At 59.5% G+C, this 13,221-nt stretch overlaps 1 protein-coding gene across 1 annotated transcript in view; it reads right to left on the reverse strand.

Annotated features, from left to right (window-relative positions):
- LOC140740015 (procathepsin L-like) overlaps positions 1-13,221 on the reverse strand; it is a 46,237-nt gene that overhangs the window by 22,653 nt on the left and 10,363 nt on the right. The window contains exons 2-3 of the mRNA XM_073068796.1: positions 11,019-11,151; positions 148-270 (exon numbers count right to left, since the gene is read on the reverse strand). Of these exons, the coding sequence (XP_072924897.1) occupies positions 148-270; positions 11,019-11,141 (246 nt within the window). The 5' untranslated portion in view covers positions 11,142-11,151. The remainder of the gene's footprint in view (positions 1-147; positions 271-11,018; positions 11,152-13,221) is intronic.

A 13,221-nucleotide genomic window follows, 5' to 3' on the forward strand; every position in this document is an offset into this window, starting at 1 on the left:
GAATTTAACTTCATCAACTTATCACCAGGTTTGATAATATTCTCAAAAAACTCTTGCATGCCACTGTATAGTAGCACATTCATACATATTACCCAGCTCTAAGCCTCAATTCAAATGTTTTCTTCACATTAAGGACTTCACACTTACCAAGTCTCCAAACTGGTTCATCTTAAGATCATAGGTGTGTTTTCCCATCATGTATCCCAAATTGTGATATTCAATAAACCTGAAGTTTTTCTCCCACACCATTCTCCGAACAATTTCTTCTTCCTGAAGGACAATAAAGTAAAGTTCTGCTGATGAAGCAACATCTCTTAGGAGCTTTCTATACTTGGAGATAAGAATATGCTTGTCACTTCCACAGATCCTCGTAGTCGCCCAACAATACAGTGTCATGCATTATGTCTTGTAAGTTTTCAGTTTTCCTGGACCTCATTCATGAAAAGGTTTGATAATATTGTGTAAAGTTCCTTTTTTAAAAAAAAATTTAGAGATATAGTACAGTAACAGGGCCTTCTGGCCCTATAAGCCCATTGCACCTAATTGCACCCAACTGACCAATTAACCTACTGACCCATCTGTCCACCTTTGGACTGTGAGAGGAAACCCATGCCGTCTCAGGGATAATATACAATCTCCTTACAGACAGCAGCAGAAATTGAATCCAGTTGCTGGCATTGTAGAGCGTTGTAGTGCTAACCATTATGCTATTGTGCCACACCCTCTTTCCCTTTGTGGAAAAGATATTCTAACCAAAGGATACAAGTTTACCATGAATTCTCATCATTCTTCACTTTTAGAAATCTAGTACTAGGCATCTCTATTCAAGAATAAGCTACCACTCGAAAAGGATTCATATTAATTTATTTATCACATGGACATTGAAGCATACAGTGAAATGTGCTATTTGCTTTGACAACTGACACAACCTGAGGATGTGCTGTGGGCAGCCAGCAAGTGACGCCCACAAACTTCAATAACACGACACAAGCCACAACTATACAGAGCAACAAAACAAAACAACAACCCCCTTTCCTCCTTTACGCACGCACACACACAGACAGACACAGACAACCTGTAGTCTCTGGCCCGGACTTGCAGACATGGGGCCTCCAACTTCCAGACATGCCCCTGGGCCTCTGATTCAGACTCGGAGGATAAGATGAGACAAACCTTTTGAGAATGCTTGGAACTCTCTTCTTCAATGAGCACTGGAAGCAGAGCTTGATAGAACCATTACAAATGTGTAGGATGAAATGTCACCTCAAGGTTGAGGTTATTCAGATCAGCCCTGATCTCACTAAATGGCAGAGCAGATGAGAGGGGCCAGTGGCCCACTCCTGCTTCCAATTCATAGGTTTGTTTGCACTAACCTTTACGAAGCAGAGCATGAAAAGATGGTTGTTTGAACAATAATCCATGCAGAACTGCAAGATGGTGATGAGGCTTGAATTAAGGGTGCAATTTAACCCCAACAAACCTAACTGAAAAACTTCCATCTCCAGACAGTGATGAGGACAGGCTTTGGTATCTTCAGCATATCCAGGGAAGAGATAGGAACGCACCTTACAAAAATGGGTGAAGGCTGGCAGAGCCCTTGGTGTGGTGCAGTGCGGTGAAACCAGCACATCTCTAAAGAATAGTGTGAACATGAAGAAAGTTCCTTGTGCAAGCTGCATTCTGGGCAGGAAGCTGCTATTTGACTAACAACTGTTGTTCCTACAAATGTGTTACAGGGCTGCTCAGGTATCGAATCAAACCCAACACAAATCCACCAAACCCAAAGGAATTTTTTTTATATTTGATACTTGATCTTAGTTTGACCCTTGTGGTCGGGTTCCATCAGGCTGGGACGGAGTAGCAAGTCTGTCAGGGCTCCTCCACCAGTTATACATCTGAAGACCCACTGCCCCAGCCCTCTGATTAGCTCAGTTCCAGCTGCCTTTGTGTTCTCACCCCAAGCCCACCAGTACATGCAGCCCTCTACTCAGGGCAGGCCATACACGCTGCCCCCCCTCACTCAGGGCAGGCCATACACGCTGTCCCCCCTCACTCAGGGCAGGCCATACACGCTGCCCCCCCCCCCACTCAGGACAGGCCATACACGCTGTCCCCCCACCCTCCCCACTCAGGGCAGGCCATACACGCTGCCCCTCCCCACTTAGGGCAGGCCATACACGCTGCCCCCCCCCCACTCAGGGCAGGCCATACACGCTGCCCCCCCCCTCACTCAGGGCAGGCCATACACGCTGCCCCCCCTCACTCAGGGCAGGCCATACACGCTGCCCCCCCCCCACTCAGGGCAGGCCATACACGCTGCCCCCCCCCCCACTCAGGGCAGGCCATACACGCTGCCCCTCCCCCACTCAGGGCAGGCCATACATGCTGCCCCCCCCCCCACGCAGGGCAGGCCATACACGCTGCCCCCCCTCACTCAGGGCAGGCCATACACGCTGCCCCCCTCCTCACTCAGGGCAGGCCATACACGCTGCCCCCCCTCACTCAGGGCAGGCCATACACGCTGCCCCTCCCCACTCAGGGCAGGCCATACACGCTGTCCCCCCTCACTCAGGGCAGGCCATACACGCTGCCCCCCCCTCACTCAGGGCAGGCCATACACGCTGCCCCCCCCCCCACTCAGGGCAGGCCATACACGCTGTCCCCCTCCTCACTCAGGGCAGGCCATACACGCTGCCCCCCCCCCACTCAGGGCAGGCCATACACGCTGTCCCCCCCCCCCCCACTCAGGGCAGGCCATACACGCTGCCCCTCCCCACTCAGGGCAGGCCATACACGCTGTCCCCCCCCCACTCAGGGCAGGCCATACACGCTGCCCCTCCCCACTCAGGGCAGGCCATACACGCTGCCCCCCCCCCACTCAGGGCAGGCCATACACGCTGCCCCTCCCCACTCAGGGCAGGCCATACACGCTGTCCCCCCCCTCACAGGGCAGGCCATACACGCTGTCCCCCCCCACTCAGGGCAGGCCATACACGCTGCCCCCCCCCACTCAGGGCAGGCCATACACGCTGCCCCCCCCCCACTCAGGGCAGGCCATACACGCTGCCCCTCCCACTCAGGGCAGGCCATACACGCTGCCCCTCCCCACTCAGGGCAGGCCATACACGCTGCCCCTCCCCACTCAGGGCAGGCCATACACGCTGCCCCCCCTCTACTCAGGGCAAGCCATACACGCTGCCCCTCCCCACTCAGGGCAGGCCATACACGCTGCCCCCCCCCCCACTCAGGGCACGGCCATACACGCTGCCCCCCCCCCCCACTCAGGGCAGGCCATACACGCTGCCCCTCCCCCACTCAGGGCAGGCCATACACGCTGCCCCCTCCTCACTCAGGGCAGGCCCATACACGCTGCCCCTCCCCACTCAGGGCAGGCCATACACGCTGCCCCCTCCCCACTCAGGGCAGGCTCATACACGCTGGCCCCCCCCTCACTCAGGGCAGGCCATACACGCTGCCCCCCCCCCTCACTCAGGGCAGGCCATACACGCTGCCCCCCCCCCACTCAGGGGCAGGCCATACACGCTGCCCCCCCCCCCACTCAGGGCAGGCCATACACGCTGCCCCTCCCCCCACTCAGGGCAGGCCATACACGCTGCCCCCCACCCCCACTCAGGGCAGGCCCATACACGCTGCCCCCCCCCACTCAGGGCAGGCCATACACGCTGCCCCCCCCCCACTCAGGGCAGGCCATACACGCTGCCCCCCCCCCACTCAGGGCAGGCCATACACGCTGCCCCCCCCCCCACTCAGGGGCAGGCCATACACGCTGCCCCCCCCACTCAGGGCAGGCCATACACGCTGCCCCCCCCTCACTCAGGGCAGGCCATACACGCTGTCCCTCCCCACTCAGGGCAGGCCATACACGCTGCCCCCCCCTCACTCAGGGCAGGCCATACACGCTGCCCCCCCTCCCCACTCAGGGCAGGCCATACACGCTGCCCCTCCCCACTCAGGGCAGGCCATACACGCTACCCCCCCCCTCACTCAGGGCAGGCCATACACGCTGTCCCCCACCTCACTCAGGGCAGGCCATACACGCTGCCCCCCCCTCACTCAGGGCAGGCCATACACGCTGCCCCCCCTCCCCACTCAGGGCAGGCCATACACGCTGCCCCTCCTCACAGGGCAGGCCATACACACTGCCCCCCCCTCACTCAGGGCAGGCCATACACGCTGCCCCTCCCCACTCAGGGCAGGCCATACACGCTGCCCCCCCTCACTCAGGGCAGGCCATACACGCTGCCCCCCCTCACTCAGGGCAGGCCATACACGCTGCCCCCCCTCACTCAGGGCAGGCCATACACGCTGCCCCCCCCCCCACTCAGGGCAGGCCATACAACGCTGCCCCTCCCCCACTCAGGGCAGGCCATACACGCTGTCCCCCCCCTCACTCAGGGCAGGTCATACACGCTGCCCCTCCCCACTCAGGGCAGGCCATACAACGCTGCCCCCCCCCCCTCACTCAGGGCAGGCCATACACGCTGCCCCCCCCCCCCTCACTCAGGGCAGGCCATACACGCTGCCCCTCCCCACTCAGGACAGGCCATACACGCTGTCCCCCCACCCTCCCCACTCAGGGGCAGGCCATACACGCTGCCCCTCCCCACTCAGGGCAGGCCATACACGCAGCCCCTCCCCCCACTCAGGGCAGGCCATACACGCTGCCCCTCCCCCACTCAGGGCAGGCCATACACGCTGCCCCCTCCCCCCACTCAGGGCAGGACCATACACGCTGCCCCCCCCCACTCAGGGCAGGCCATACACGCTGCCCCCTCCCCACTCAGGGCAGGGCCATACACGCTGCCCCTCCCCACTCAGGGCAGGCCATACACGCTGCCCCCCCTCACTCAGGGCAGGCCATACACGCTGCCCCCCCCCTCACTCAGGGCAGGCCATACACGCTGCCCCCTCCCTCACTCAGGGCAGGCCATACACGCCTGCCCCCCCCTCACTCAGGGCAGGCCATACACGCTGCCCCTCCCCACTCAGGGCAGGCCATACACGCTGCCCCCCCTCACTCAGGGCAGGTCATACACGCTGTCCCCCCACCCTCCCCACTCAGGGCAGGCCATACACGCTGCCCCCCCCTCACTCAGGGCAGGCCATACACGCTGCCCCTCCCCCACTCAGGGCAGGCCATACACGCTGCCCCCCCTCACTCAGGGCAGGCCATACACGCTGCCCCCCTCACTCAGGGCAGGCCATACACGCTGCCCCCCCCCCTCACTCAGGGCAGGGCCATACATGCTGCCCCTCCCCACTCAGGGCAGGCCATACACGCTGCCCCCTCCCCACTCAGGGCAGGGCCATACACGCTGCCCCCCCCCACTCAGGGGCAGGCCATACACGCTGTCCCCCCTCACTCAGGGCAGGCCATAACACGCTGCCCCCTCCCCACTCAGGGCAGGCCATACACGCTGTCCCCCCCCCTCACAGGGCAGGCCATACACGCTGTCCCCCCCCACTCAGGGCAGGCCATACACGCTGCCCCCCCCCCCACTCAGGGCAGAGGCCATACACGCTGCCCCTCCCCACTCAGGGCAGGCCATACACGCTGCCCCCCCCCCCACTCAGGGCAGGCCATACACGCTGTCCCCCCCCCTCACAGGGCAGGGCCATACACGCTGTCCCTCCCCACTCAGGCAGGCCATACACGCTGCCCCCCCCCCACTCAGGGCAGGCCATACACGCTGTCCCCCCCCTCACTCAGGGCAGGCCATACACGCTGTCCCCCCTCCCCACTCAGGGCAGGCCATACACGCTGTCCCTCCCCACTCAGGGCAGGCCATACACGCTGTCCCCCTCCCCACTCAGGGCAGGCCATACACGCTGTCCCTCCCCACTCAGGGCAGGCCATACACGCTGCCCCCCCCCCCACTCAGGGCAGGCCATACACGCTGTGCCCCCCCCTCACTCAGGGCAGGCCATACACGCTGTCCCCCTCCCCACTCAGGGCAGGCCATACACGCTGTCCCCCCCCTCACTCAGGGCAGGCCATACACGCTGTCCCCCCTCACTCAGGGCAGGCCATACACGCTGCCCCCCCCCCCACTCAGGGCAGGCCATACACGCTGTCCCCCTCCCCACTCAGGGCAGGCCATACACGCTGTCCCCCCCCTCACTCAGGGCAGGCCATACACGCTGTCCCCCCTCACTCAGGGCAGGCCATACACGCTGCCCCCCCCCCACTCAGGGCAGGCCATACACGCTGCCCCCCCCCCTCACAGGGCAGGCCATACACGCTGCCCCCCCCCCTCACTCAGGGCAGGCCATACACGCTGCCCCCCCCCCTCAGGGCAGGCCATACACGCTGCCCCCCCCCCACTCAGGGCAGGCCATACACGCTGCCCCTCCCCACTCAGGGCAGGCCATACACGCTGCCCCCCCCCCCCCTCAGGGCAGGCCATACACGCTGCCCCCCCTCACTCAGGGCAGGCCATACACGCTGCCCCTCCCCACTCAGGGCAGGCCATACACGCTGCCCCTCCCCACTCAGGGCAGGCCATACACGCTGCCCCTCCCCACGCAGGGCAGGCCATACACGCTGTCCCCCCCCCCCCCCACTCAGGGCAGGCCATACACGCTGCCCCCCCCCCACTCAGGGCAGGCCATACACACTGTCCCCTCCCCACTCAGGGCAGGCCATACACGCTGTCCCCCCCCACTCAGGGCAGGCCATACACGCTGTCCCCCCCTCCCCACTCAGGGCAGGCCATACACGCTGTCCCCCCCCTCCCCACGCAGGGCAGGCCATACACGCTGTCCCCCCCTCCCCACTCAGGGCAGGCCATACACGCTGTCCCCCCCCACTCAGGGCAGGCCATACACGCTGTCCCCCCCCACTCAGGGCAGGCCATACACGCTGTCCCCCCCTCACTCAGGGCAGGCCATACACGCTGCCCCCCCCCCTCACTCAGGGCAGGCCATACATGCTGCCCCTCCCCACTCAGGGCAGGCCATACACGCTGCCCCTCCCCACTCAGGGCAGGCCATACACGCTGCCCCCCCCCTCACAGGGCAGGCCATACACGCTGCCCCTCCCCACTCAGGGCAGGCCATACACGCTGCCCCTCCCCACTCAGGGCAGGCCATACACGCTGCCCCTCCCCACTCAGGGCAGGCCATACACGCTGCCCCTCCCCACTCAGGGCAGGCCATACACGCTGCCCCTCCCCACTCAGGGCAGGCCATACACGCTGCCCCCCCCTCACTCAGGGCAGGCCATACACGCTGCCCCCCCCCCCTCAGGGCAGGCCATACACGCTGCCCCCTCCCCACTCAGGGCAGGCCATACACGCTGCCCCCCTCCTCACTCAGGGCAGGCCATACACGCTGTCCCCTCCCCCACTCAGGGCAGGCCATACACGCTGCCCCCCTCCCCACTCAGGGCAGGCCATACACGCTGCCCCCCCCCCTCACAGGGCAGGCCATACACGCTGCCCCTCCCCACTCAGGGCAGGCCATACACGCTGCCCCTCCCCACTCAGGGCAGGCCATACACGCTGCCCCTCCCCCACTCAGGGCAGGCCATACACGCTGCCCCTCCCCACTCAGGGCAGGCCATACACGCTGCCCCCCCTCACTCAGGGCAGGCCATACACGCTGCCCCTCCCCACTCAGGGCAGGCCATACACGCTGCCCCTCCCCACTCAGGGCAGGCCATACACGCTGCCCCCCCTCACTCAGGGCAGGCCATACACGCTGCCCCTCCCCACTCAGGGCAGGCCATACACGCTGCCCCCCCCTCACTCAGGGCAGGCCATACACGCTGCCCCCCCTCACTCAGGGCAGGCCATACACGCTGCCCCCCCCCCACTCAGGGCAGGCCATACACGCTGCCCCCCCCCCCACTCAGGGCAGGCCATACACGCTGCCCCCCCCCCCACTCAGGGCAGGCCATACACGCTGCCCCTCCCCCACTCAGGGCAGGCCATACATGCTGCCCCCCCCCCCCCACTCAGGGCAGGCCATACACGCTGCCCCCCCCCCACTCAGGGCAGGCCATACACGCTGCCCCCCCCCCCACTCAGGGCAGGCCATACACGCTGCCCCCCCCCACTCAGGGCAGGCCATACACGCTGCCCCCCCCCCACTCAGGGCAGGCCATACACGCTGCCCCCCCCCCCACTCAGGGCAGGCCATACACGCTGCCCCCCCCCCACTCAGGGCAGGCCATACACGCTGCCCCCCCCCTCACTCAGGGCAGGCCATACACGCTGTCCCTCCCCACTCAGGGCAGGCCATACACGCTGCCCCCCCCTCACTCAGGGCAGGCCATACACGCTGCCCCCCCTCCCCACTCAGGGCAGGCCATACACGCTGCCCCTCCCCCACTCAGGGCAGGCCATACACGCTGCCCCCCCTCACTCAGGGCAGGCCATACACGCTGCCCCCCCCTCACTCAGGGCAGGCCATACACGCTGTCCCCCCCCCTCACTCAGGGCAGGCCATACACGCTGCCCCCCCCTCACTCAGGGCAGGCCATACACGCTGCCCCCCCCTCCCCACTCAGGGCAGGCCATACACACTGCCCCCCCTCACTCAGGGCAGGCCATACACGCTGCCCCCCCCCACTCAGGGCAGGCCATACACGCTGCCCCTCCCCACTCAGGGCAGGCCATACACGCTGTCCCCCCTCACTCAGGGCAGGTCATACACGCTGCCCCTCCCCACTCAGGGCAGGCCATACACCTGCCGCCCCCCCCCCCTCACTCAGGGCAGGCCATACACGCTGCCCCCCCTCACTCAGGGCAGGCCATACACGCTGCCCCCCCCCCCTCACTCAGGGCAGGCCATACACGCTGCCCCTCCCCACTCAGGGCAGGCCATACACGCTGCCCCTCCCCACTCAGGGCAGGCCATACACGCTGCCCCTCCCCCCCACTCAGGGCAGGCCATACATGCTGCCCCCCCCCCCCACTCAGGGCAGGCCATACACGCTGCCCCCCCCCCCCCACTCAGGGCAGGCCATACACGCTGCCCCTCCTCACTCAGGGCAGGCCATACACGCTGCCCCCCTCCTCACTCAGGGCAGGCCATACACGCTGCCCCCCCCCCCACTCAGGGCAGGCCATACACGCTGCCCCCCTCCTCACTCAGGGCAGGCCATACACGCTGTCCCCCCTCACTCAGGGCAGGCCATACACGCTGCCCCTCCCCACTCAGGGCAGGCCATACACGCTGCCCCTCCCCACTCAGGGCAGGCCATACACGCTGCCCCTCCCCACTCAGGGCAGGCCATACACGCTGCCCCTCCCCACTCAGGGCAGGCCATACACGCTGCCCCCCTCCCCACTCAGGGCAGGCCATACACGCTGCCCCCCCTCACTCAGGGCAGGCCATACACGCTGCCCCTCCCCACTCAGGGCAGGCCATACACGCTGCCCCCCCCCACTCAGGGCAGGCCATACACGCTGCCCCCCCCCCACTCAGGGCAGGCCATACACGCTGCCCCTCCCCACTCAGGGCAGGCCATACACGCTGCCCCCCTCCCCACTCAGGGCAGGCCATACACGCTGCCCCCCCCTCACTCAGGGCAGGCCATACACGCTGCCCCCCCTCACTCAGGGCAGGCCATACACGCTGCCCCTCCCCACTCAGGGCAGGCCATACATGCTGCCCCCTCTGAGTCAAATGAGAGCACTTTTTTTTTAATTTATAAGGAACACCCAACACAACAACTAATCATTTTTTCCCCAAAGGTCAGATCAGGCAGGCTCTCACACACTAAGGATCGCCTAGCAAGGTTGCAGGATGAGGTGCTGTCTGCAGAACAAGGCTATACTGTAGCCTAAACACCTCAGGCAACAGTTCCCAGAAATTGTCATTGGACTACTATTGTCACATGCATAGAGATACACTGGAAACTACTGTTTCGTGTGCCATCCATACAGATGGAGTCAAAAAGGTAGTGGTGAGGTGAAAGACAAGCCAGATAGAGCCAAATATCCTACTTCTGCCTCCATTTCAGAAGGTTCTTTTGTTTAGTACTGCTGCATACCCAGGCCCTGGAATCACTAGTAACACACAAAGTGCTGGAAGAACTCAGCTAATTAGCAGCATTGTGGAGGAAAATAAGCAGTTTATGTTTTGGGCCGAGACCCTTATTCAAGAATCACCAAGTATGTAGGATACTGTGGACTTTACGTGCTTCTGTGTCATACAAAGTTACTTTAGATCTGGACAGTCACGTCTCGGATGCTTTACTCTTCTCTCATTACTCTGTGATGGAAATTAGGGGTCACCGAGGCTCTGTAGACTGCGGTATCATTCTCAGACCTTCTCACATGGGCTGACAGTTTCGCAGTGCCACAATGCCAGAGGTGGCTTCTGCAGGGCAACACCCCAAATTCTCTGTCAGGTGATAAGAAGATCCACAGCGATATTCTGGGGAACATCAGGCTGGTTTTCCTGCATTGCTTATACTTACCCAGCCCCACCCACAAATTAATGTTTGAAGCAAAGACATTTGTTCCCAAGTCTTGCTGGCAATTTCCTATTTGCTCTCTGCCGGTCAGCAGTATTTGCTACCTGGTTAACATGACGCACAAGAAGGCCATTCAACCCATGTGGGTCCTTACTAGATTCCAACAAAAGTAATCACATTAGTCCCACCCCCTCTCCGTATTTGCACTGTAGCCCTCTATCTTATTCTCCCTCACAAACCCATCACTCCCTTTGACTCTTCTGTCTACACAATGAGAGAATTTACAGTGGCCAATTGCCCTGCCATCCAATGTAGTGCTCGAATCGGGGAAGAAACTGGAACACCAATGAAAGTCCATGCAGTCATGGAGAGAACATGCACACTCTGCAAGTACGACACCCAAGGTCAGGCTCAAACCCTGGTCACTGGAGTACGGACGGCATGAAGAATTTCACAATGCTGGAGGTTGTGAAAGGTGCTACGGAAATGCAAGTTTTAACAGTTCATTCGGATTCACAGACAGTCTACCTACTGAAGTTCACAAAGCCCGGCTGCTACTTGATGGCCTCACCTCTGTATACTGCTTCTCTTGCAACAGCTTCCATTTCTCCCAGTCTTCATTCAGCGCTGGATCAATCAGAGAGACGGCAGCCACTGACAGAAGCAAAGTCGCCAAAAGGAGAATGGCCTTCATGATAGCTCACCTGATAACAGTAAAACATAACACAATTCACTTTTGCTGTTCTTTCAAAGTTCCCCCACAGCCCTGTCAACAGGAGGAACAGCTGTTGGTTCACACACTAGAATTCATGCTTCACTATAATGCAGTCACACTCCCCCCTTCCCTGTTAGAAGGTCTGCAAGCAGCGGATGTCTGATGTTGGACGGTTTCCCGTCATGGAAATCGGTGAAACTCTACACTGGCTCTATCTCTTCCTGGCATCGTGAACACAATGCCACCGAGGCGCAATCATGTGTAATTGCCATCTCAGAGAAGCAACACTAAAGCAAATTAAATTAACCAAAGACCAACATCTCAATCTTAACCATACTTACAGCACAGAAATGGGTCCTTCAGCCCACCAAGCCTGCACCAACCACCAACCCATTTACATTAATCCTACACTAATCCCATTTTATACCACAAACACAAACACACACACACACACAAACACAATGCTGAAGGAACTCAGCAAGTCGGGTGGCATCTTTAGATTTCAAGGACCGAGACCCTTCATCGGGACTGGAAAGGAAGGGAGAAGAAACCAGAAGATGCTGACTGCCCTGCTCAGTTCCTCCAGCGTTTTGTGTGTTTTGCTGGTGATTCTTATCCTTGACGAAGGATTTCTGCCCAAAATGTTGACAGTTTGTGCCCCTCTATAGGGGATTGCCATCTGATGGATTCTGCCATTCACCTCGATACTAGTGGTAATGTGAAGTAACCAATTAATTTGCCAACTCACAAGTAATTGAGATGCAAGAGGAAACCAGAGCACCTGAAGGAAACCCACATGGCCACAGAGAGAACATGCAGACTCCATACAGATAACGCAACAGGTCACGATGTGGTGAGCACGTGGAAAGGGCTGCCAGCGACGGTGGTGGAGGTGGATGCGATAGGGTCTTTTAAGAGACTCCTGGATAGGCACATGGAGCTTAGAAAAATAGAGGGCTAAGGGTAACGCTAGGTAATTTCTAAGGTATGTACATGTTTGACACAGCACTGTGGGCCGAAGGGCCTGTATTGTGCTGTAGCTTTTCTATGTTTCTATGACAAAACCTGTGCTGGAGCTATAAAAACAGTGCTAGTGCTACCATTCCATTTGTTGAAGATAACGATTAGCCCCAACAGCTATTCCTCAGGACAATCTCTTTTTCAACTGTTTCATCGGTGATCTTCTTTCTGTCATAAGGTCAGAAGTGGGAATGTTCACCAATGATCGTAGAATGGTCAGTGCATTAGCAACACAGCTAATAAAGTAACCTACAGTATGTCTGTACAAACCAACATTCAGGCATGGCTGCTAAGAGGAAATTAGCATCCACATCACAAAAATGCCAAGGAATGACACTTGCTGACTTGCCCCATTTTGAATAGTATTAGTCACAATGTCTGGAAATAGCTAACTGTTAACTAGCTCAGAAATCTTAAACTAGGACACTAAGATGTACTGGTACAGGTAACAAGATAACTGGGAAATAATTACAACAGGTCATTATTGGCAATAACGATGGATATTCTCTTTGATCCGATGCTTCAAATTCCCCAAGGTACAAGGCTTAAATCACAACAGAAGAGCATTGCACATTTTCACTGCCCTGGTCCATTCTCCTTGTGAGACCAGCTTTGGAAGGTTAGCTATGCCATGACCTAGCGTTAAGGCTAAATGACCATTACTTAGTGAAGAAGGGGTGAAATTGGGTGATTTGGAAGGAGCAGAAACAGCAGCATTTGAGAATTTGGGAGGTGAGGTTGCACACTTGCACTTTTTAAACTTGGAGGATTGGGTTCAAGGGTGAGGTGAGAGTGTAGCTATGGATTTTAATTTGGGCAAGTGTGAGGTGATGCATTTTGGACAACTATCAGGAGTAGGACCTATACAGTGAATGGCAGGGCAATAACAAGTGTTGTGGAACAGAGGACCTAGGAGTACAAGCGTACAGTTCGCTGAAAGTGACCACACAACTAAACATGGTAGTGAAGGAAGCATTTAGCATGCAGGCCTTCATCAGTCAGGGCATCAAGTTCAGGAGCAGGGACATTATGTTGCAGT

This window comes from Hemitrygon akajei, chromosome 16 (assembly GCF_048418815.1).
Source record: "Hemitrygon akajei chromosome 16, sHemAka1.3, whole genome shotgun sequence".
NCBI classification, from domain to species: Eukaryota; Metazoa; Chordata; class Chondrichthyes; order Myliobatiformes; family Dasyatidae; genus Hemitrygon; species Hemitrygon akajei.